Raw genomic sequence first — 23,938 nt, 5'->3', positions numbered from 1 at the left:
GTCCGATGAAGGGGTCCTGTTTGAGACAGACTTCTCCTTCTCATGACAAACTGGTGTTCCACTTTGTGAACTTTTGTGCTTGGTATTTGCCGACGCAAACTATTATTAATTTTCATAGATTCTAGTGTTTCAGTATAACGAAAGGAAAACCTCTCTCCCTTACACAGTCGTTCTGACAGCGAGCAATAACAGCCAAAACTCCCACCGTGTCAAAAGTGGAAATGCACTTTAGGTATAACAACTAAAAATGTCTTAGATCACAAGTCTGTTCGATCAGTGTTCACTTGGCTATAAACAACTGATAGCTACTTTGTCACGCCCCCCCCCCTTTTGTAGGGAGTGAAAAGCAAGGTCGGATTCCTGTAAGAACTGGTTGATAACCAAATTTATCGCATTAAAGTCTAATCGATCTTTTTTCTCATATTTCTTCTCTCACGTGCACACAATGCTTTCTTTCACATTCGGAACTCTAACATTTACCCTTTTCGATATTTTCAACCTTTTTTTTTTATCTCAACACCCAAATATGGTATTATTGTGTATCTTGTTTAGTCCCACTTAGGTCCTAATTTAGTCGACCTGTAGTGAAAGAAAGGCGTTCCAGTCCGTGACCACGTATCTGAGACTGGATCATTAAATGAGTCCCTTTTTTTTCTAGACGTCAGAGTGGGAATTCAAGGAAATTAGGTTGCTTGTTTGTAAACTAAGTCGAGTCATGAAGGCTGTTTCGTTAGTCCATGTGATACTCGTTTGTTTGCGGATGTAAACGTGCTCGGTTGTAAATGTATGTCTCAGAAGGTGTCATGAGACAAGATGTGATTTCGATTTCCAGTTGGATTACGTACGACAGTAATGCCATTTGAGGAGACATCACTCTGTTGTATTTACTTCTATCATCACTTGTATAGGGTTCTGCTTATGATGTAAGAATTCACTACACGCACACACACCGCCATCTTCATTACTCTATGTATTGAATACTTCCACTTAACTGCTTTTCCCATTCTGTGTATGTGCATATATATATATATATATATGGATGGATGGCTTAGGCAAAATTATAGGCGTCACTAAAGTGACAGGGTAGTAAGTAGTACCAGCATTGCTAGAAATAAGAGTCAAAGCAACTCAATAACCACAGACAGCATCATCTTAATGACTGACAAGGGAGACAAACTCTCTACAGCGGATATATATATGTGTGTGTGTATATGTGTGTATATATATATATATATATATATATATATATATATATATATATATATATGTATGTGTGTGTGTGTGTGTGCATCACAGTACACGAGTATAGAAAATAACCCAGTCTTATGTATTCGTTTGGGCATTCTAATTTCTAAAAAGTTCTTTCCTAATTAATAAAACAGTCAGTGATTGTAATTAGCTTTTATTTAATTGTTTCTGATTGGATCGCAAGTATCGAGCTGAATGTGCGATCTTAATATAGACAAGGGTCGTATTTTTGTCCTTGTCCTCCAGGGACTGCTTAAATCCTCGCTGACTAACCGATTTTTTTTTCTCCAGGAATGGTGGGGGTTAAAGGGGGGGGGGTTATACGTAAGCTGTCGAAAATGCGTTTCGTGGGTCCTTTGGGACAGTTTCCACATATGTTGTCAGTACCCTTCTTGAAAAGCAAGAAGGTCGCTACATGTTTTTTTTTCTCTCTTTTTTATTAAAGATATGTGAAACTTATTTCCTAGTGACTACTATTTTAGATATGCTTCCTAACTGTAGATGTGTCTGTGTGTACGTATATATATATATATATATATATATATATATATATATATATATATATATATATATATATATATATATATATATATATATATATATATGTATGTATGTATGTATGTATGTATATGTATGTGTGTGTGTGTGTGCGCGCGCGTACATACACTTGCGTGTGCTTGTGCAATGTTCATTTAAAGAGTAGCGTCCCATTTCCACCGTACACATTTCTCTATCCGCTATTACTGAATCAGCTGTTTAATATCGTGGCATCGTATCACTTATGGCTAGCTTTTCAGGATTAAATGGAGTTGGTAATCTAGTCCTCCTCTTGCTTTTTACTAACCGAACACGGGCTTGTGTAAAATTCTAACATGTCAGTCAGTCAGTGGCAGCAATTCGTGCTAGTAAGCTCCTATACTCTACATGTATTATTAGTATAAATAGTTATGTGATTTGTACTGGTAGGCTGTTAATTGCCCAAGACCTAAAATTATATTCATTGTCGTGTATTGTAGTATGTAAGTATAAGATGTGGAAACTCTAAATGCTTCATAGTTCATTGTTGTTGTTGTACCTGTGTTGTCTGTACACGCCTTTCTCATACGCAAAAAAAAAATCATTTTTACGTCTGTTATTTTCCATGCTTGCATGATGTTTTTAGACTAGTCGTTTTCTAACATAGCGTCTCGCCATTCGTTCAAGTCCTTTGGCATCTCCTTTGTTACGTTCAGCTTCTTTGACATCAGTATTCACCGTTTCTGCCTTTCTGAGCCTTCCTCTTCCGCAGGTTCCTTCTGCTAGGATCGCTCAACGCTTCTACACCCAACAGCCATCCACCATACACATCACATGTCCGTATTATCGCAATGTTCTCTTGTCAGCTACATTTGATCTTGTACAGTTTTTGTCTCAAGCTCTTCTTTTCCTCAGTCATTGTTAATACACACCATTACTCATCTCGTGCAACAGACTCGCATCTCTTCTCGTCAGCCTTCGCACATCATGTGCATTAAGTGCACCTTTTTTTCCGCTTCTGTGCAGCATCGCATCACGTACACAAGCATCATATGTAATCCCTTTCTTGCTAGCAGAAATAATAGCTCCCGATTTTATTCACATCCGTTCTTATTTTGGCTACTGTTCTTCAGGAACACCCACTTCCACTGGTTAATCAGGTCATTTTGATAACGGAAACATTTGTAAGAATTTAGTATAAACATGAAAGATTTTTAGATATACGAGAATGAATAAGTATGTATGCATGTGTACATATATATATGTATATATACACACACACATACAAATATTTTAACTGTCATTAAATTATGTATTTAATATTGTGTGTGTATGAAATATAAACGCTGTCATGTTGCTACTGGATTTACGCAACATTTATAATAATATACCTATTGATTATGTCTCGAAATTTTATCCAGTAAAAACATTTGTTTTCCAGTTGTGGACATAACACGCTAAGTCTCCGTCAGTAAATTTTTACCACTTCACCATTTACCATTTCGTATAGATTCGACTAATGAGTACTTCCTCTAAATCTCACTTTGTTTACCGTTTGAGTTCACTCTTTACCTCTGACTAGATGCTAAAATTTCCTGTTTATTCTTGTCTGTGTGGGATTGTTGCTGTGAGTGTATTTCATTTGATAACATCTGCTGTTTTCTTGTACTCCAAATGTTTGATCTACACGAACTGGAGCACGATAAAAGATATCCCAGTACCTACTTAGCTGTTGGACAAGTACATATATATTCATATATGTGTGTACAGTGGTTGTTTTTAGTTTTGATCCTCTCAAAACTCTTGAGTACAAATTCCATCTGGGTCAAAAATATGTACTCGAGTCGACGAGAGTCCTCTCATGGACGCTCGACCTACTAGAAATAGCAGTCAATTCATCTCTCACGCCAGCATCTTAAACCTGGGAGGAACATGATCAGAGTTGACTTAGGACTCAAAAACATATCTTTAAAATAAAAAGTCACTTCTTTCTCCTTTACGAATTTGACCTTGTACATTGTACTTAGGAAATTTTCCCCAACCTCCTATTTCAGTTTGGTGCGTGTACACATAAACACATACGTACCCAAGCACGTACACAAATATCCGCAGGTGAAAGATAACTGTTCTAGCAGTGACATTTCAATTGTTAGTACACACCTACACTCTTACAATATGGGTATATTTTAAGTATAGACTCCTAAATTTATTAATACTATTATAAAATAGAGAAAACAGATATATATTGCATTTAAGTATTATTATTAGCATCCTAAATTTCGTCTTGTAATTTGTTTGGTTTCTTTCTTTCTTTTTTTTTGTAGCTTTAGTGATGCCTTTCCTTTACCCCCCCCCCTCACATAATACATTTCTGTTACTAAATTTATTTCAAGTGAATTAGTAAGTCAGGACTGCTTTCTATAACCAGTTCTTTTGTTTATACTTTAACCAATAGCTTTGACATTACAATAGCTAGTTTGTAATGTAATCTCTGAATTTTATTCGGCATTGTCTGAGCAACGAATGTGTTGGGAGAAAAACAATAGACAAAATTAGCAAAAATATTTTAATTTGAATGTGTGTGTGTATATCGGCATTTTTCGGTTGATTACGGTCCCTGTTAGCGTATGTTTCATTTGTGTGCGTTGACTGCATCATCGGAGCATTTTAGCTCTTATTTCTAATGGTGTAGGTGTTTCTAACACCCTAGTCACACTCGGGGGGCGATTATAATCCTCCCTTTTGATGAAACATTGCAAACTGCTGTTTATATTAATTTTTCAGACACACACACACACACACACACATGATTGTGTGTGTGTGTAATATGCATATTTGTGTATATATTTTACTTTTTCAGTCATAACATTGCAGTCTTGCAGGGTCTTTTAGTAAAAGCAGTAACCCTAATACATTTTAAATATATATGATACACATGTGTGTGTACACACACACACACACACACACACACATATATGGCTTTGTGTTTTTAGTTAAATCTTGAGGCTGATTTTTTTTATGAGTGACATACGATAAATATACAGACAGTATGTTTGCTTGCTAAAGAAGTTAGCTTCACGACTATTCCATAGTGCAGTACCTTGTGCAAGTGTCCTCTACTATAGCCCTAGACTGATCAAAAACCTTGTGAATGAATTTAGCTGACGGAAACTAAAAAGAAGCCTGTGTGTGGTGGCTGTTTCTGTCTCGTCTTGACCTCATGCTGTGGTGCTTGCTTGCATTCTCATGAAAACATGTCCAGATTTGGAGCAAGCATCATTTTGCTTTGAAACTGGTGAAGGTTGGCAACAAGAATTGCATTCCACTATGAAAAATCTGCTTGAATGAATCCCAATGTGACCCTCGCAAGTATGGAAATGTAGACGTTAAATTGATGAAAAATGCTGACATCCCTGTCAGTTTTACTTTGAGTAGAAAGGGTCAGTTTTACTCTGGTGATGAAATAGGGCTTTGCCACTGCTCTCACCAATTGATTATATATAGCCTTGGTATCAACCAACCAACCAATACAGTCCTTGTCATTGAAGTTAAATTGATCAGCCAGAAATATGGGTGGCAGTTGTTAAAAAGTTCTTTGATTAACGAATGCATAAATTTTTTATTGTTCAATTAATTCATGGTAGTTTCAAGGTATGGAAACGTAAAAATATTGATCCACTTCGTTCAAAGTAATTCGCTGTTCTTCAGTATTTGACAAATTAGTGTCATAAAGGACATCTAGCAAAGGGAAGATAACCACTTTCTTCTGAAATGAACACGTAGGGAATTACTTCCCTCGCTGCCTCAGTTAAAAATGTTTTGTATGTCTATTGAAATGTTGAGGTTTTATGGTCCGAGAGCCTATGAAAGTTGTTTGACGTTTACTTTCACTACAATGTGGTTTTGGGTTCAGTCCCACTGTTTGAAACTTTGGTCGAGTGTCTCCTAGACCTTTGGGTCTAGTGAATTTGTGTGTGTGTGTGTGTCATTATCATTTTGTAACATCTGGCTGCTATACTAGCATAGGTTGAATGGTCTGTCAGGTCAGAAGACTGTTGTGTTTCTGTGTCGACTTTAGCATGATTTCTACTACTGGCTGACTTTAACACCAACAATATATGTGTATTTAGGTTTGTTTCCACACACTCTGCTTGACAACTCGTGATAGCTGTTTTTTTAATTTCTTTTTTACAACTGCATGATTTAGTGGTTCAGTAAAAAGAGAGACCTGTAGACTTAAAAATAAGAGTTGCGTCTATTTTGACTGGACTTTTGAATGGCGTATCCCAGCAAAGCTGCAGTCCAATAGCTAAGACGAGTAAAAGAATAAGAGTGGATGAATCAGCTGGAATTGGATACTCCATGGTGTCTAGTCGGATATTTTCAGTTAGTCAGCTTGTGTAAGATTGATTTCTCACTAGTGTCTTTGAAATAGGTAAAAGTAGCATGAAGTTGATTCAACTGATTATAGGTACCATTCCCATCAGGATTAACACTTTACCTAGTATAATGGTACTGATTAACATTTAATGAATGAAGCATTGAATTAAATAATTAGGTATTGGATTTTGAGCAATGGGAATTAAGTGCAATATGTAAGCTCTTGATATTTGGTACTCTTCGCAAACTGGAGCCTCAGCATCACTTCTCATGTCTTGTTTGTTATTTAAATTTTGTTTTTCCTTTATCTCCAGGTCAATCTTAATAAACAGGACTGTGATGAAAGCGATTCCAGTTGTGACTGTCATGTCTTTAAGGACTATTTTATCTTAATGTCTTCTCTAAAATAGGGTGTTGTTTGAATGAGATTTAGCTATTTCTACCAGATCAGGTCACTGAATAAAAGCTTCCTCTAAAAAAGCTGGTTGTCATTTGCGAGTTGTTTGCATTAGGGGTTTGTGTATGACAACATTCTTTTTCAGCAGCACTTAAAACATTTGAACAATGCAGTAGGAGTGACTTGATCGGATCCTGTTAACCTGGTTTTTTTGGTAAAGGGCCACTTAGAACTTTCCATAAGTTAAATATAGTAGTTGTACCTCCTCATTAGTGAATTTGAAATAATGCAATGTAGTTTTGCATTTCACAGGAAGTTGAAATACTTTTCTATATGCTTGTAACTATTTAATTTCACAAGCACTTGCTGGTTTAGTATGATTTCAGTAAACATGTATACACATAAGTCTCAACTTGGAGGTATAAAGTAATATTTTTCTTTTAAGACAAGTAGTTGTATGCCTAGAAATATAACAATGCTTCTAACAAGGTTTTAGAGTTCAGCCGTCTAGTTTCTGAAAAGACTCTCAAAGTATAATCTTCTGTATCATAGTAATCACCAGTGTTTTCATTATCTCTATGTGCCCTTTCTTGATGCCAACCATTTCAGTTAAAAATGTTTCAGTTATGTCAACAGGTAGAAGCAAGTAAAAACAATGACCATTGAGCTTTAAACTTGATGTCCATACACACCATAGTCATGAAAACTATAATAGTAACAAATACGGAGCTAGAATTTAATGTTGATTTTAGCTTCATTGTTTACGTATAAATTGAACTATTGCTTTATTTTGTTTATATTTTACAAAATCTCTTTTTCTATCTATTTTTAGAGACTGTGACGAAAGTTCAAGGTATGCTTCAGTTTCATTTTACTTTTACTGTATTTTTGTTGTTCCAAGTTTGGTTTCATGACTTTATTTTTTTTTTTTTTTTAATTTCCTGATTAAATTTTTTAGGTAATCTTTTGTCAAGTCCTAGAGGCAGCTGTGATTAAACAGACCTGTGATCAAAGATGTTCCACTTAGGATCATCCTGCTTTTCATGTTTTCATTTGTTTTGGAAATAAGAATTTGGAGGGTTTAGTAAAATAACTTTATCATAAGAAGGGAGTAGTGTTTACAACATAACTTATAAAGGTTCTTGCGTTAAAATGGTGCTGGAAGGTTGTAGATTCCAGATACTCCTTATTTTGGTATTTTTCTCAGTCAGGCATTTTATTTGATATTAAAGAAAATGCAATTTCTTTTAATGAAAGAAATTTATTTTCTTCTAATGATTTGTTGCTTGGTATTGAAATAATGGATGTGTTGAAATAGCGTCCGTTATGTTGCTTTGGGTCAGTCTTAATTGGAGATGACCTGATCAAAGGTGTTGCAACCATAACCACCACCATTTAATGTTCACTTTTCCATGCTTGCACTGGTTAGGTGGGATTCGTTGAGGTAGATTTTCTACTCTGGATGCTCTTTCTGTTGCCAGCCTTCACCTATTTCCAAGCAAAATAATGCTTCCCATGCCTAGACATGGTTTCCGTGAGAAATTGGAAGCAAATAACATTACCTGTATATTGGAGTTGCTCATTTTCAATCGTCATAAGATGTGACAAGCACAGACAGACACTATAGGCTTTCAGTTTCCATCTACCAAATTCACTCACAAGGCTTTGATTGACCCAGGGCTATAGTAAAAGACACCAAAGGTGCTATACTGGGATTGAAGCTAAGACCACGTAGTTAGGAAGCAGGTTTTTCAACCACATAGTCACACCTGTACCTATCAGGCAACTTATCTCTTTCCAATCATTATAATCATCATTTAACATGTTTTGTATGTTGGCATTGGTTGGATGGTTTGATAGGGAACTGACCAGCTGGGGAGCTGTCCAGATTCCAATTATCTGTTGTGGCATGGTTTCTATGGATGGATGCCTTTCATAACACCAGCCACATTACAGTGTGTGCTGGGGGCATTTATGTGCCACCCATGGATGCATTTATGCAGCACTGGCACATGTGCATTTTACATGATACCAGCACCTGTGAAGGACAAACCTGTATGGATGACTGCGATTTTACTTAGTTTGATGTCTTCTCAAGTACAGTAACTATATTACTCAATGCATCCTTCCTTTTATAAGATGGTAGTGTATACATGGAGGGAAACAAGGCTGTTACCTCTCATATGCAATAGCTTAGGCTCCCTTGACTTGTGCCAGCATGTTTTCCAACGTTGTAATATCTTTTGTGGCTGGGTACTTATTTCTAATGCTATAAACTCGAATATAAAAATAAATTTTTTAAAAAGGTTTTACAAAGCAGACTGGTCAGTTTTGTTACTTTGTCAGGAGTGAATCTCATAATCCAATGATTAATCTAACCAGGTTTCTTTTCAAAGTCTCCCATAATGTTTTTTTTTTTATATACTAAAGTAGTGAAAATTGGGTCTGGTGCCATGTTTTTATTTATTTTTGCATTTGGCATGTTTTGGAATTTTGTTAAAAGGAATCATAATTGAAACATTACCTTCAAACCTATTCTGTAAAATCTGCTGTTTTGTAAGCTATTTATATTGCGACTTGGATGTCTGATTCTATTCAATGATTACATTATGTATCTTAATTCTCTGTCAAATGACATCTGAATGCTATCTTTGTAATAGAGGACATCTCTCTTTGTTAGTATGTGGTTAAATTTTTCAAATAACAATAATACAATTGTCACACACACTTTGGCATTAATAATCTGTCAGGCATTTTCAGAGAACTGTTCTCCTGCAAATGAAAAGAGATCATTCCCCCCACCGCCACATTGATTTAGATGATCCACATAAAGGACCTCTCTATATGGTATTGATCTGTTTTAAGAAATACTAGTCAAACCTTCACATCACTCTGTTTTGTATAAAGATGAATACATTGGTCAATCTAGTAATTTGTTATATACATATGCAGATCATATGGTCATGACTTCAGTTGACTTAAAATTGCTAGTAAGAATATTGTTCTGCTTAGATTAGTTATCTGGCTTTAGATAATGAAGCTGTGCTCTTTGTTCAAAAACAACATGAATGAGGGGTTCTAAATTTGCGGATATATCTAATAATGTTGTTTAGCTTTGATCTGAAGAGATTTGTGATCAAATGCATACCAGCTGTAAACCACTCTTTGTTCAAACATAGTAGTATCTAGAACTAAGATATCCAATGTATCCTCTATTCAGATGGTAGAGTGTAATTTGAAGGTGATTGGGCTATGAATAGCTGATGGGGTCCCTTCAATTGGCTCATCTGGTGAATCTGTTTACTTTAGAAGAGGATAACTATATTGCAGTTTTAAAGATTAAACTTTCTTAAGCAAGTCAATAAAATTGACCTGTATTTATAGTTAGTTGGAAAATAATGTAGAAACTAAACAGTGGTGTTTAAAATTTGAATTTCCAGCACCATCTTTTGATTTTAGTTTCACCTGCATGCTGAGCCTCTTGTTTTTTTGCCAATTCCTCTCTAAATTATGGCTGTTGTTTCTATTTTCTTTTCCCATATTTTCTGAGACTGCATTTGAAAATCTGAATATTTCTTCTGATCAAACCAGAAATATAACAGCAATGTAAATTTACATGTTGTTCTTATTATATATAAGAAATGAATTTTCCATACAGGCATGGTTGTGTGGTTAAGGAGCTTAGTTTACAATTGCATGGTTCTCAGTTCGGTCTTAGGGTGTGGCACCTTTCATCAATCTGACAAATATTTTTGCGAATCAATTTGGTTGATCGAAACTTTTTGGAAGTGTGTGTGTGTATGTGCCTCCTCACTGATTAACAATCAGTGCTGGTTTGTTTACATCCCTGTAACTTAGCAGTTTGCCAAAATAGGCAGATAGGATATGTACCAGTATTAAGCACTGTTGATCAATCAAGCCCTTCGAGGTAGTGCCCCAGCATGGCCACAGTCCAGTGACGAACAATAAAAAAAAGATAAGACATAACTTCTGTTTTTGAGGGATGTTTTCACATTTATGACCATTTCCCAAGTCAGTGAGGAAGTTTCTACAAGGTTGCACGATGGACATGAAATAGCAGCCAAATCTCCCTCATATCACACACTGTTCTTAAAATAAATTGGAACATGTGGGCATAATTGAACTGTCTATGAAAAAGACAAGTCACAACAGCAATCCTTTTGATCATAGGTCTGCTCACTTCTGGCCTTGGGTTATACAGCAACTGCTTAATACTTGCTGAGTGTTACATTTTTATCATTCAACAACAAAGGTAGTAGATGTTTGATTCTTTACTCTACCTACCTGCTCCATGGCTTGTGTCCATGGTGTTATGATACTTCACTGAATTGCAGCTAATTAATTAGTCATCTTCATTTGACAACAGTAAGCTTAATTGTTAGTGAGCAACACTCGATGATTTTGTCATTCACATACTACTGTTAGTTTGTTTTGTTTTTTTCCCTTCAGATACCTCCAATGTAGTGGGAGGGTGTATATTAAATATGTTGAGGTTGTCAGTTTATAAACCAGTTGTCACTCATTTGCTAATAAAAGTAAAACAGCATCAACTCATTGCTGTACAACTTAGTAGCAACCACTTACCTTAGTGCAGAAGTAAGCTGCCAGCAAACTATAGGCACAACCCAGTTTTTGAGTCCTAATTCTTGAACTGATTCTTCACTTAGGTTGGTGATGTCTTTAACATCTCAATCTCTCTCTCTCCTCCATAAGTCTAGTTTCATGTGTAAAAAAAAAATCATTACTTGCTATCTACCTGTAATGAATGATGGGAAGTGGTAGGAATATAACAGTAACTACTATATTTTCGTATAAGAAAATCTTCCTAATAGCAGTGAGCATGATATCAGAGTATTACTGGTAGTTATAAATTGATGAAGTGATAAAGTTAAAAGTGATAAAATGTCTAAAGTTTGAAGCATTGTGCTGTCTTGTAAAACAGTCTAGTTACCTGAATTTTTCACAAGATATTTTCGTGAAATAATTTTATTAATAACCCTCACACTTGTTTTCTTTGTTTTACGTGTTTTCAATTGCCTCATCATCATTCAACATCCTTTTTCCATGGGTCAGAGAGAAATTTGTTTAGGTCGATTTTCTATGGCTGAATTCCCTTCCTGTTGCCAATCCTCGCCTGTTTTCAAGCAAGATAGTATTTCTCCATGGTTTCAAATCTTGCCAGGGTTGTCTTTGCTTTTCATCCTTTCGGGGTCGATAAAATAAGTACCAATTGCACATTGGGTTGATGTCATTCACTCAACTCCTTTCTCTGAAATTGCTGGCCTTGTGTCAAAATTTGAAACCAACATTTTTCCATGGTCAGACATGTTTTTCACTGGCAGCAGTGCTTGTTTACAACTATCACATGATGTCAAGACAATGTTACACACAACAGCTTCCTTTCAGTTTCTGTCTACTAAATCCACTCACAAGGCTTTTACGAGCTCATGGTTATAGTAAGAGACACTTGTCTGGTGTACCACACAGTGGGACTGAAACTGAAACCACATGGTTAGGAAGCAAGCTTCTCAGTCACACCTACACCTGCTCTTAAATGACTTTGGGGGCATTACCCTTGTTTTGGGTTAAAACCTAGCTCTATTAAAATTCAAATGCCAGGCTTCAGTGCCCTAACCCACTAGCCGTATGTAGCAAGTGCATTGAGACTGTTCATTTAATAGAATAGTTCTGAGTTCTAATACTGGCAAGACCTTAATTGTAGGAATATAGGACCTGTTTTTACCCCCTATATTGTATCTTGAAATATATTATCAAATTTATTCCTTATTAGATAGTAGGATACGATTTGATTACTGTTACTGGCAGATCATGCAACCATGTGTAGGTTCTCATTTTAGAACATGCTGGGGAAACAAAGTTTGTAGTTTTAAAATATTTAAATAACTTGAGACCGGTATTTATTTTCTATGCGAAATAACTCACTCCATCCACCCCCGTTTATGATATTGACTTAATACTAACATACTGGCTCAGTCTCACCAACTTTGATATAAAATAAACTAAGCTTATAGTTAGTGCATTACACCACAGATATGTGCTGTTGGCAACAATGATGAATACTTGGGTTAGAGATGCTAAAATGTTAATGTTTGAACCATTTGCCAAGGAGTTATACAGTTTTTATAGAATTTGGAAGTTTTATACTGATTTAGATTTTTAAATATTTTATAGCAGCAGAATCGGTAGGAGAAAATGCCTCACTGGATTAAGTTACATTTCTGGATTTAAAGACAATTGGAGTTGTCTTTGTTTTTGATCCTTCTGAACTTGGTAAAATATGTACCAGTTGTATACTGTGGTTGATTTAGTCATTATGTGCTCCACCATAATTCATGGTCTTTTTTTTTATGCTAAAAAATCATTGCTATTATAAGAAGGCCTGTGAATGGCAGTAATGTCAGATGAAGTACCTTGCATTATTGATTTGTACTGGGGTCACTTTAATTAATCCCATCCTTCTGCGTTTGTACCATTGTACTTAAGATAGAAATCATTTAGTTACAGTTCTTTGTGTTCTGAGCCAAAAATTAGGCCAGTATCAACTTTGTTTTTTTGTGGTCAAAATGCCTGTCGGATATTGATCGATTGATTGATTATGGGAGTGATCCCCTCTACATGAAACCTGTGGCATTGGGCCAGAGTTGAAAATCATTATTTTGAATAGAAGCAGCAACCTATAGCAACAAAATCTTTGCAAATGACATATATATATACATCCATATCTGTGATGGTCTGGTAGTTTTTTGCTTCTCCCCCCCACTAATTATTCCTGATTGGATGCTTCTATGGTTTTGAGGGTCATGATGATAGTGAGATGTATTTTGTGGTTGAATAAATTATAAGAGGATCAAGTATTTAGATTTTTTTTTTTTTAAACATTAAGCAAACAAGATTATGTACTTTCTCTAGGAACATTCATGTCAATTCTTGTGTAAACTTGCCAATGTCGTTCGTGTTCCTTGGGTTTTAGGTGAATTGTTGTGATTGACCTAGATATTCCAAGTACATCAGTCATTAAAATCAGTTGTTACAGTTATCCTTTTTAATGTCTGGCTTTCTTTTAGCAGTGTATTGGTGTTTAAGCAACCATATACAACTTACAAGATTCATCTTTATATTGGCTCAATGATAATTTTCACTTGTGTATTGCTACCTTAGTTTTTTTTTACAAGCATCAGTGAAATAAAATATCTCCATTTCCAGATATTATTTTCTTAATATCTCTTAGTCAAAGAAGGAAGGGCTGTGCAGATAACGTTTTGCACAGCCCCTAGGATTTGAGTGAAGGTAGAAGTTGTCTTCAGAGCAGGTTCAAATTCTTGCAATAATGAAACCATACTAAAGGCACCCAAGGGCCATGTAGTACTGTTAAATATACAGAATAACGAATTAATTCTGCCACACAAAAGGAACAGTTCTTCTGATGGACTTCCACTCAGTTTCTGTCTCCTAGATTTCTTTCATTCACAAAGCTTTGGTTAGATAACACTTGCCCAAGGTGGTGTGCAATAGGATTGACCCTAAAACCACGTAGTTGCAAATATAACTTCTTAGCTGTGCAGCCATGTCTAGCCCACCCCCATAATAAGAGCCATGCTGATATATTTACTTGTGTATAATGTGAGAAAATCAGGGTAGAGGTAGCATTATAGTCAGGCGTAAATGAGAAAAAAATTTTTTAATAAAATAACCTACCTGTGAAAATGAATATTTCTAAGATAGTGGTACTGAGACAACAATTTATACGCTTTATATGCCTGCAGTTAGTCAAAACTAGCTATTGCATCCAATGGCAATTCATGTTAGCATACTCAAGGGGTGTGGTTATATTTTACATACTCCATTATTTGGAAGTAATTATTTTATTTAAAATATTACAGTTTAAAACAAAGTTACATTACTGACATATTCTAATAGTGCAAAGCACCATTTTCAGTAAACACCCTTGTAATAAAAGTATAAACGTGAAAAAAAAAAAAAAAATAGACATTGCTAACTGAAAAAAAATGTTAAGAATTTGTAGTGATATTACTTTGGTTTCTTAAAACAATATAGATTAATATGGCTGTACTTAGGGGTCACATATTCAACATTATCTTTCATCCTTCCAAATGAATGTTGTTGGGGATTTGTGTTTAAAAAATAGCCAAATTTTACCACCATTATATAATGTCTCTCAGTTGTGTTGCCTTGTGGTTAAATCATTATAAACATGTAGTTGCTGCCACTACCTTATGTCTAGTACATCACTCTACTACTGTCTCTCTGTTAACCACAGTCTACTCTCTCTCTTCTTATATTGAAGTTTTTTTTTTTTTTCCCCCCACTTACCTTAATTGTTATTCATTCTCTCTTCTGTCTACTCTCTTTAGCATACTGCATTTAATAGATGGATGTGACACTCAGCGGTGAGGGCTGTATCCTTGTGGAGTACAAGGCAAGCTCATTAGTATTGGTGCGATGGTAAAATGTGCTAATCCACTCTAAAATGGATGGTGAACAAACTGACAATATACGGTCAAGAGGACTCTTTATTTCTAGTCAAGGAAATGATTTCCTCACGAGTTGGTTCCACCACAAACTGCATTGTATACACTTTCAGTGGCTGGGCTTCCAGCATTAGAAACCCTGTCAAAATAGAATGCTTGAACAGCATGGTCATTTGACCTGTCTAGGATGTCAGTAACAAGAATACATCCATGGAAAGCAGATCCACAATAATCGAGAAATCTGTTCTGACAATACAGAATAGCCTACAAAGTCTTTATACCCTCTAATTTGGTGCTTTCAACCCCATTGATCAAAATATAATCCTATTAGTGTTCATAAATTTTAAAGAAGTCTGTAATGAACCTTTTACTTATGACAACACCATCTTCAATTTAATAACTGTCCTCTCTCATTTTCTGTTTTGAGAAAATAACTTTTTTCTGTAATTCATCTGAAAAGAACCAAATCTTGTACATTATTCTTTCTCTAGTCCTCATATTGTTAGAAACTATTTTAGGCACATTCCCATAGTTATAAAATCTTCACTTTTCTCTGGCTTCCAGGTGTAAGCTTTTTTTCTATCAATGTGGGAAAATGTCTTTCGTAAAAAAAAAAAAAAGACATTCAATAATTTTCATTTATCATTTAGGTTTTAAATGGAAAAATAAGGTTAATTTGGGAGTACATAAAGAATAACCAGTATAGGCACAATTGGCATGTTAAGCATATTTTATATATTTCAGTAGAATGAAATCTTGATCTTCCTGGTTTTATTTGAGCCATATCTTTTTTTGACTGTTATATAATAAGTGGCTGTAATTAAGAATCACCTACCAGTCTTCAAATGTGTAGCCTAAATAATGTCTCATTATCATAAATTCAGGTGAGCGTTAGATTTGCATAAAAATTAGTGGCTCGTTTACCTGGCTATTCAAGTTTGGTTTAAGTTAGCTGGTTATTATTTAGTAGTCGTTATTTAATCAGTAATTTGACATTTACCTGGTTTTGTTTGTTTGTTTGTTTGTTTCTGAACTTATTTCTGTTTTCAGCTCAATTGACATCCATATATTCCCAAAGGTTATGAAAGTTTGTCACATATTATACACACTTCATTTACATTTGTTAATTGGTTTGAATTAATAGAAAACAAAACAAAATTTTGTGACGCAAAACACTGATTCTGAATTGTTTTCTTTCAAATGCTTTTGTAGTCTGAGAAGGCGCAGACTTATGCATTCCGGCCATAACCATGCTGTCTTTTTAGGGATATCCAAAACAACTCTATTCATTGTGTCCTTAGTTTAGCCCTTTGGCATTTCAACCAGCCATATCTGGCTCAAATATATAAATAAATTCAAAATAATATAAAATAAACGTTAGATTTGACAAAGTAATCTGAATGCTAAAGGATGAAGATAGTGAGGTTTCATTTGAAAGATTTGGCAGCTATTTCTGTCAAATTGAGCGACCACCTCGGGGATTCTTAATTACTTTCAAATGTTGTTATTTTAACCCCTATATCAGCTCTGATCTCATGGACAGATGACCAAGAGGCATTCCAGCTGTAACCATGCTATCTTTTTTTGTATTTTCAATTATGGAACAGTGTATCTTGGAACATTATGTAGTGTCCATTATGAGAAAACAATGTGAATTGTGTAAAACTTTGCTGCTATTTCTAACAGGTTCGACAACTATTTAGAAGCATCCTTGTTGATTAAATTAGGCTTGTTTTCTTCACTGCCTTCCTCATTGAGCCATAAAAATAGTTTAATGTTGCTGCTGCTGTTTAGGTCAGCCATAATCCTCTGTTTGTGTGTGTGTGTGTGTATATATATGTATACACACACACACACACATTCCAACTGCAACGATTGTATATTTTTTCTAGGTACATAATGTGTATCTGCATTCTTTCATTTTTAAGGTAGTGGTTGTTGTATGAAGGTGGTTTGGTGGCTGTTCCTAGGATGTTAATCAATCATATAGAGGCTATTTAACTATTATTTCTTGAGTTTCCTTATCCTTGTGAGTCTCTTGCAAGTGTGAAATTTGGGCAACAGTTTCATCTTCTTCAGTACAGATCTTGGCTGTATGGTGAAATAGTGAGGGAGAATAAATTACATTTTACTGTCCTAAAGTGGACACATTGGATAGCACCTTTAAAAAATGGGATGGTCACAGGTGGAATACTTTTGATCATGTATCTGCTCAAGTTTATAATTGGAAGAAATAATGTGCATATCTGACAGTACCTCTTGAAATGTCAACAAGGAGATAACCTTCCACTCTTACTGTATAGAAGGGTGTGAGATTTCCTTTGGGGAAATATCTTTTAATTGATATTTATTTGGTACTGTCTTGTCCAGGGGGTCACCAAACTATAGCCTGCAGGCTGGATCCGGCCCACCGCCGCACCATACCTTCAGATTTCCACAGAGTTGAGTGACATTCTTCAGTTTCAGAATCCATGTAATTGTCACCTTGATGACATGCCAGTCGAACTACAGTTGGTGCTCATTGATTTGCAAGCAAATGATTTGTTGAAAGAGAAGCACAGAGAAGGAAAACTTCTTGAATTTTGTTGCTGCTTACCTATTAATGAGTTTCCACATTTGGAGAAACTTACCTCTGTTATGGCATCGTCTGTGAAGTCAGCACATTGAACGAGGTTGACTCATGAACAATTGAAAGGAATTCTCTTGGTTGGATGCAGCAATTCCAAAGCAAATGTTGTTATCTTAAAAGTATAACACCAGTTTCACAAATCGCACTAACCTTTTTTGCTCTTTAGTTTGTGAGATTCAGATATGTGCACATTGGGTGTGATGTAGCTATCTTATTGTTAATGTCACTTTCTTTGATAACCTTTTGGTAAATAAATATGTTGGTTGTCTTTTTTGTGTAATCACTGTATTGTATTGAACAAAACAGTTATACGGCCCGCGCTCATCATTCTCACAGTTATCTGGCCTGGTGTGAAAAAAGTTTGGTGGTGCCTGATCTAGTTTATTCTCATCATAGGGGTTTACTGATACCATACTTATTTCCCATCTTCAGTTGATTAAACATGTACCAATCATATAATGGGATCAACTAAATTTATTACAAGTAGAATTTTGTTATAACATTTTTCAGTGTAGCAAAATTTGTTTTAATCTCTGGTCTAATTCCTATTGGCACAACCAACCCAGAATGTGTCTTGTAATGAAATTTTGTTTTGTGTTGTTTCCTTTGAGCTGAAATTTAAATATTAAGTTTTTAGCATTCAGATTACTCTGTTAAATGTAATGTTTATTTAGTCACATTGTTTTGAATTAATCATGCATTAATTGGCAGCCAAGAGATTTCAGTGATGTAATTGTTTATTTTTAGAATGATATTATGGGGTAGGTGTGAGAGACCAGATCTGGGCTGGTTTGATCATAAAAGCAGGTAGAATATTTAGGTCAGATATGGCCAGCTTGTATGCTAAAGGGTTAGGGTTAGGCTGATTACTGTTGGTGCACTGTTTTGAGTAATGTGAGAAAAAATTATGAATTCATAAAAAAAAATGTAGAATGGTCAGTTTGAACACAAATTTCACTTGTAATAAATTTGTTATCTTAAGACTTGACTCTTGCCTATTTTATGAACCAAGGATAAAGTGTAAATATGGTGTCAGTAATAGATCCTATCATGAGGGTGGTTTATCAATGATACCCCTTTCGTGGTCATGTTGGATAATTTGGATAGGGGTGACATATTCCATAAAAAAGATAGTATGATTGTGGGTGGAAGACGTTTTGTTTTGATTGTTTTTTTTCTTTTCTGAGTGTTGAAATTTGCATACTTTTGGATACAAAGAACAATCTTTGATTTCTTTGGTAATCCCATTATTACTAATTTTCTGAATACTCTGTTGACTTTGCTATAATGGAATGGTCTTGTACTAATTTAAGAAATCATTAAGGACAGTGAGTGACCCACCATTCTGAGTTCAAAATCTCTCTAAGACTGTGGTTGGCTTTTGTCATTCAGGAATTCTTGTACCCCATCCTTAGAAACTTTTAGTCTAGTGTCAATATTAGAGATTGGCATCAACAAGAGAAATCGTATAGCATCCAGCTTCACAGTAGCTAGCTATAATTCATCTGTTGTTAATTTAATCCCTGCCACCCCTTGTTAATAAAATAAATACCAACCAATAATAGGCATGATTAATTTGTCTTTTTGTTAATATAAGAAAATTATTATTTTTGAACAAGTAAATCTATGTGGAATTAACCCTTTTGATACCAGCCTGCCTGAAACTGTCTCAGGTTCTATTTTGTGAACTTCCTGTTTCAAAGAGAACTGTTACAACCTTCCAGCAAAATTTCATGGTAACTTGTGTTCCGAAAGCCATAATAATGACAGTTGTTTTATTGAATTTTTCATTATTTTGAAAATTGAGAGAAAGACCGTGTATTCTATTTACAGTGTAAGTACTGTAACTAATAGAACAGTACGTGCCTACCTATATACAGTATATCATCTAGTCTGTTCCTTTCAAAAGATGGTTGAGGGTAGTTTAACTGCTATTTCTTGCTAGTTAATTGGTCATAGAGGTTTTTTCATTAGTTTATTGAAACAAAGAAGTTAGAAGTTGAGATATTTTAATGGTGTTTGAATTCAAATTCTCAGACAGTTATCTTGAAAACTCGTTTCAAATTTTCTCTGACCAGTTGGCTGTACTGCCTCTTGTGCTTAGTGTTTTCATTGAGACAAGCATGGCTGTGTTAAATTTGCTTTTCAACTGTGCAACAAATATTCTGGGCAGGTATTCTTTAAGTCTGGGGTGAAGCCAAGCTTTGCGAGGGAAATTTGGTTGATTGAAACTGTAGAAGCCCACCAGAGAGAGACTCTTCTTTCAATTGGTAGACTTAATCACTTAATATAACATCCAACTCACTCCACTCTAGCTAGTCTTTGGGGTTTTTAGTAGAATCCACATTGTTACAAGCATTTGAGCTAGAATTTACTCCAGTTTGGAGATCATTTTCTACTTCCAGTCTGTTACTCCTCTGAATTACCCGTTAAAAATGTCTTTAAGATTATTTTGTTCTGTAGATTAAGCATTTTAAATGGAATATATTTTAATTATTTCATGATCAGTAATGTGGAACCAGAAATAATTCTCCATTCTGTTTACCATGGGTCTTGCAAATCTATGACTGACTAACCTATTACAAGGTTTTGGTATCTACCAAAATAATGGTTACCTGACAGATGAAATGTTTAGTAGTAGTGCATCTCCTCTGATGAGGGTTCAGTTTGATCAGTTCTTCTGAATTAACTTGTAATTGGTTGAGCATTCCACAGACTTAACATAATTCTCTAGCATAATCAGCATAACAATGTATGTGACAAGATTGTACCTTTTGAGTTACAGACACAATCCTGCCAGTGAGCTTTTATACATTTTCTGTCTACCCAATTTCACTCCCAAAGTATGAATTGATTAGTGTGATTTGAGGAAGATTTAGTTTGTAGAACTTTCTTATTCAGATATTGTAAATGTTGTTTCATCTGGCTACAAGTATAAAGCCCCAGAATTGTTTAGGTAACAAGAAATTTGTGTACAACCAATAGTATCGAATTTGTACTAAAACTTGACCATTTTGGTGTAATTACTGCCTTTAAATTAATTTTGAAACATGAATTAACATGGAATTTTGAGGGAAGGTTTTAATTTAGATGATTTTTAAACAGGAAATTTGTTTCATAGAGCTAGGTGTGATCTCAGGTGGGGTGCTATTATCCTCTTTCTCATCATCATAATTTAGTGTCCATATTCCATGCTGTCATGGGCAAGATGGTTTGACAGGATCCAACAGGTCTGAGGACTTTGTCAAGTTCCTTTTGTCTGTTTGGGCATGGTTTCTATAGCTGGATGCCCTTCCTAACATCAAAAATGTTAGATTCTGTCTTTTGAGAATTTCATTCCTACACCTCAACATTCTGCTCAATGTGGCAGTTTTAAAATCCAAAAGATAACTTGACAACTGCTTTCAATTATGTTTTGTTTTTATGAGCCTTATCTCTTGAAATGTATTAAGTTCTATAGGAGCCTTAGGACTTAAAATAGAGCGATTTTAGGAAGAAGTTACTTGTTTTACTGTAGTTCAGTACTTTTAGCTAGGTGTAAACACAGGTTACTTCAGAATGGATCACAAGTAAATAAAATTTGCAATAAAGTTTAAAAATCTCTTTTGTATTCATACACATGCACTCACTCCCCACTTCCTTCACAATAACACTTTTGTGCTTGGAAAATCAAGATAGGGTGTGAGCTAGAAAAATGGTTGAAGTGCTGAAGAAATAGTTGGACATTAACTCTTAATCTGTGTCTGTGTGTTGCATTATTCAAGTCATTGTTTTTCTACTGATGGTTAAATAGTTTTCAGTTCCTGATTTTCATGAAACCTATTTACTTCATTCCTCTGCCTTTGTTGTTACCCTGTTTCTTTGTGGTCTCTTGTTCACCTCTTGACACTCATCTTTTAATCAAAGGCGTTAGGAAGGGCATCCAGCTGTAGAAACTCTGCCAAATCAGATTGGAGCCTGGTGTAGCCATCTGGTTCACCAGCCCTCAGTCAAATCGTCCAACCCATGCTAGCATGGAAAGCGGACGTTAAATGGTGATGATGACCCAATTCCTTTTCAAATAGTTCTGTAAATTTGATTTGGCAGTACATTTAATTTTGTTTTAGACAGGATTTTTTGTTTTAATTATTGTGGCGCCACTAATGGAGTTTGAAAACTTTTAATTATGAGTCACCTAACAAAGCAAAAAACAAAATTGTGGTTGAGTGTATTTGACCACTATTTATAGTTAGTCAAACAAATATTTGAGTTCCTTTGTTGTTTCGTATTATTCATAGTTGATTCTGGTGTTGACCCTTTTAATTCTTTGAATACAGCAGTGCATGTGCTGTTCTGAACTAAAATACTACAAAAGTTGTGTCTGTGTGTGTGTGCGTGCACACACATACACACAGGATTCAGAAGAGGAGGTGAATGCACATGGCTCTTTCTGGGTTTGTTGGTAAAGAGAAGTTAGCCCTGGCTCATGGACCTACCCTAAATGCAATAGTCTGGACTCTGCAAAAGACCCTCAAGGGCCAGGTGGTGGTAATGTACTAGGTAGCTGACTAGGGCGACCATCCAGTAACAGCCCCTGTGATGATATTCTCCCCAGTTTCAATCTAAAGGTCTCTCGCAATGCCCTGATATACTTGGAAATTAAAAGACAAAGTTAACTGGCATTATGGAATGGTGAAATTCTACTTGGTTACATTTTGATGCTTTTGTAGATGAAACTTAATGTCTACCTGCCTACATTAATGACAGTAGAGCTTTATTTATGAGAAGACTGAAGAAAACTCTGAGCCTTATCTAAAACTGCTTATTGGGTTGTAACTTGGTAATAATTGAACTTGTAATGAGCAACTGCTAACACCATTTGTATTTTAAAAAATAATAAACTATTTTGGACCCAGTTCTCGGGACCTCCCCACCCCACTCCACTCTAAGCATAACAATCATGTGTAGCATATGGTTAATTTATATAGATTGGATATTGATGTTTTAAACTCTGATGGTTTTAGAAGTCTAGATAGAGAGACACATGCACTTTTACTGTCACTAATATTATTTGCATTGTAAGGCAGTGAGCTGGCAGAAACGTTAGCATGTTGGGCGAAATGCTTAATGATATTTCATCTGCCTTTGTGTACTGAATTCAAATTCCACTGAGGTCGACTTTCCCTTTCATCCTTTTGGGGTCAATAAATTAAGTACCAGTTGTGTACTGGGGTCAATCTTATCGACTCAACTCCCCTCCAAAATTTCAAACCTTGTGCCTAGAGTAGAAAACAATATTATTTGCATTGTTGTCATCATCATTGTCTGTTTTTCCATGTTAGTATGAATGAGTTGGACAGGTTTTCTAAAACTGTTTTATGTCCAGATGTCCTTTTTATTGACAACCCTTTTAATTGCTTCTAACAGTATATAAAAGACATGGTATACCTATTTAAATACTGGGATATATTAAAAAAATTTGTTGACATCCTTATCATATTTTACACCCATGTTCCTTGCTGGCAAAGGGTGGGCAGTTTGACAGGATGTGGCAGGTCCAAGGACTACATCATGTTCCACTGTCTACTTTGGCATAGTTTCTACAATTTTTGCTCTTCCTAATGCCCACCATTGTACTGTGCATACTGGGGCTCTCCCCACCCTATTTCCAAATATATGAATTAGTAACATTTAACCGTTTGGCACTCAGATTACACTATCAAACGTAATCCTTATTTATTCACATTGTTTTGAATCAATCGTGCATTATCTTGTAGCTTCAAGATTTCAGTGATGTGATTATATTGCAGGGTAAGTGTGAGAGGCCAGAACCAGCTGGCTTAAAACTGGTTGAATATTTGGGTTGGATATGGTTGGGTTAAAGAACAATTTGCCCAACCATATTTTCATTTATCCAAAAATGATTTTATATTGGTTATTTATATTTTATCAAAGAGCTAGGTTAAGATTGTTGAAGGCATAGTTTTTCCTTGTATTCTAATATCAGGCTGGGAATTAAAATTTAAGCAAAGAGTCTACGTGTTTGAAATAAGGCAATGCTATACTAAAATTAGCATTCTTATTTCAGTTTAGTCAAGCTATGTTGTGCCTTCGAAATTAAGATCTTTCATCTGTAATTGATGTTGCAGTCACTCGTAAACACTCTGGCCCACAGATGTGTTGTTTCATTTCTGATTGGTCAGATGTGTTTTTGTCATTGCTGATTGGTCTCTACTCTGACATTCATTCATCTCTCCT

General features: G+C 35.3%; 1 protein-coding gene across 16 annotated transcripts in view; it reads left to right on the top strand.

Annotated features, from left to right (window-relative positions):
• LOC106881367 (la-related protein 1) overlaps nt 1-23,938 on the top strand; it is a 65,894-nt gene that overhangs the window by 5,543 nt on the left and 36,413 nt on the right. For 4 of the 16 annotated variants that reach the window (XM_014931727.3, XM_014931726.3, XM_089354907.1 and 1 more), the window contains exon 2: nt 7,374-7,394. In XM_014931727.3, coding sequence (XP_014787213.1) covers nt 7,374-7,394 — 21 coding nt within the window. Of the gene's footprint in view, nt 1-1,887; nt 2,268-7,373; nt 7,395-23,938 lie in introns of those variants that run through there. The other 12 variants (XM_089354915.1, XM_089354912.1, XM_089354910.1 and 9 more) reach the window with 10 other exon arrangements.

Source organism: Octopus bimaculoides, chromosome 7, assembly GCF_046866305.1.
Source record: "Octopus bimaculoides isolate indiv1 chromosome 7, ASM4686630v1, whole genome shotgun sequence".
NCBI classification, from domain to species: domain Eukaryota; kingdom Metazoa; phylum Mollusca; class Cephalopoda; order Octopoda; family Octopodidae; genus Octopus; species Octopus bimaculoides.
This window is presented reverse-complemented; position numbering and strand designations above follow the sequence as displayed.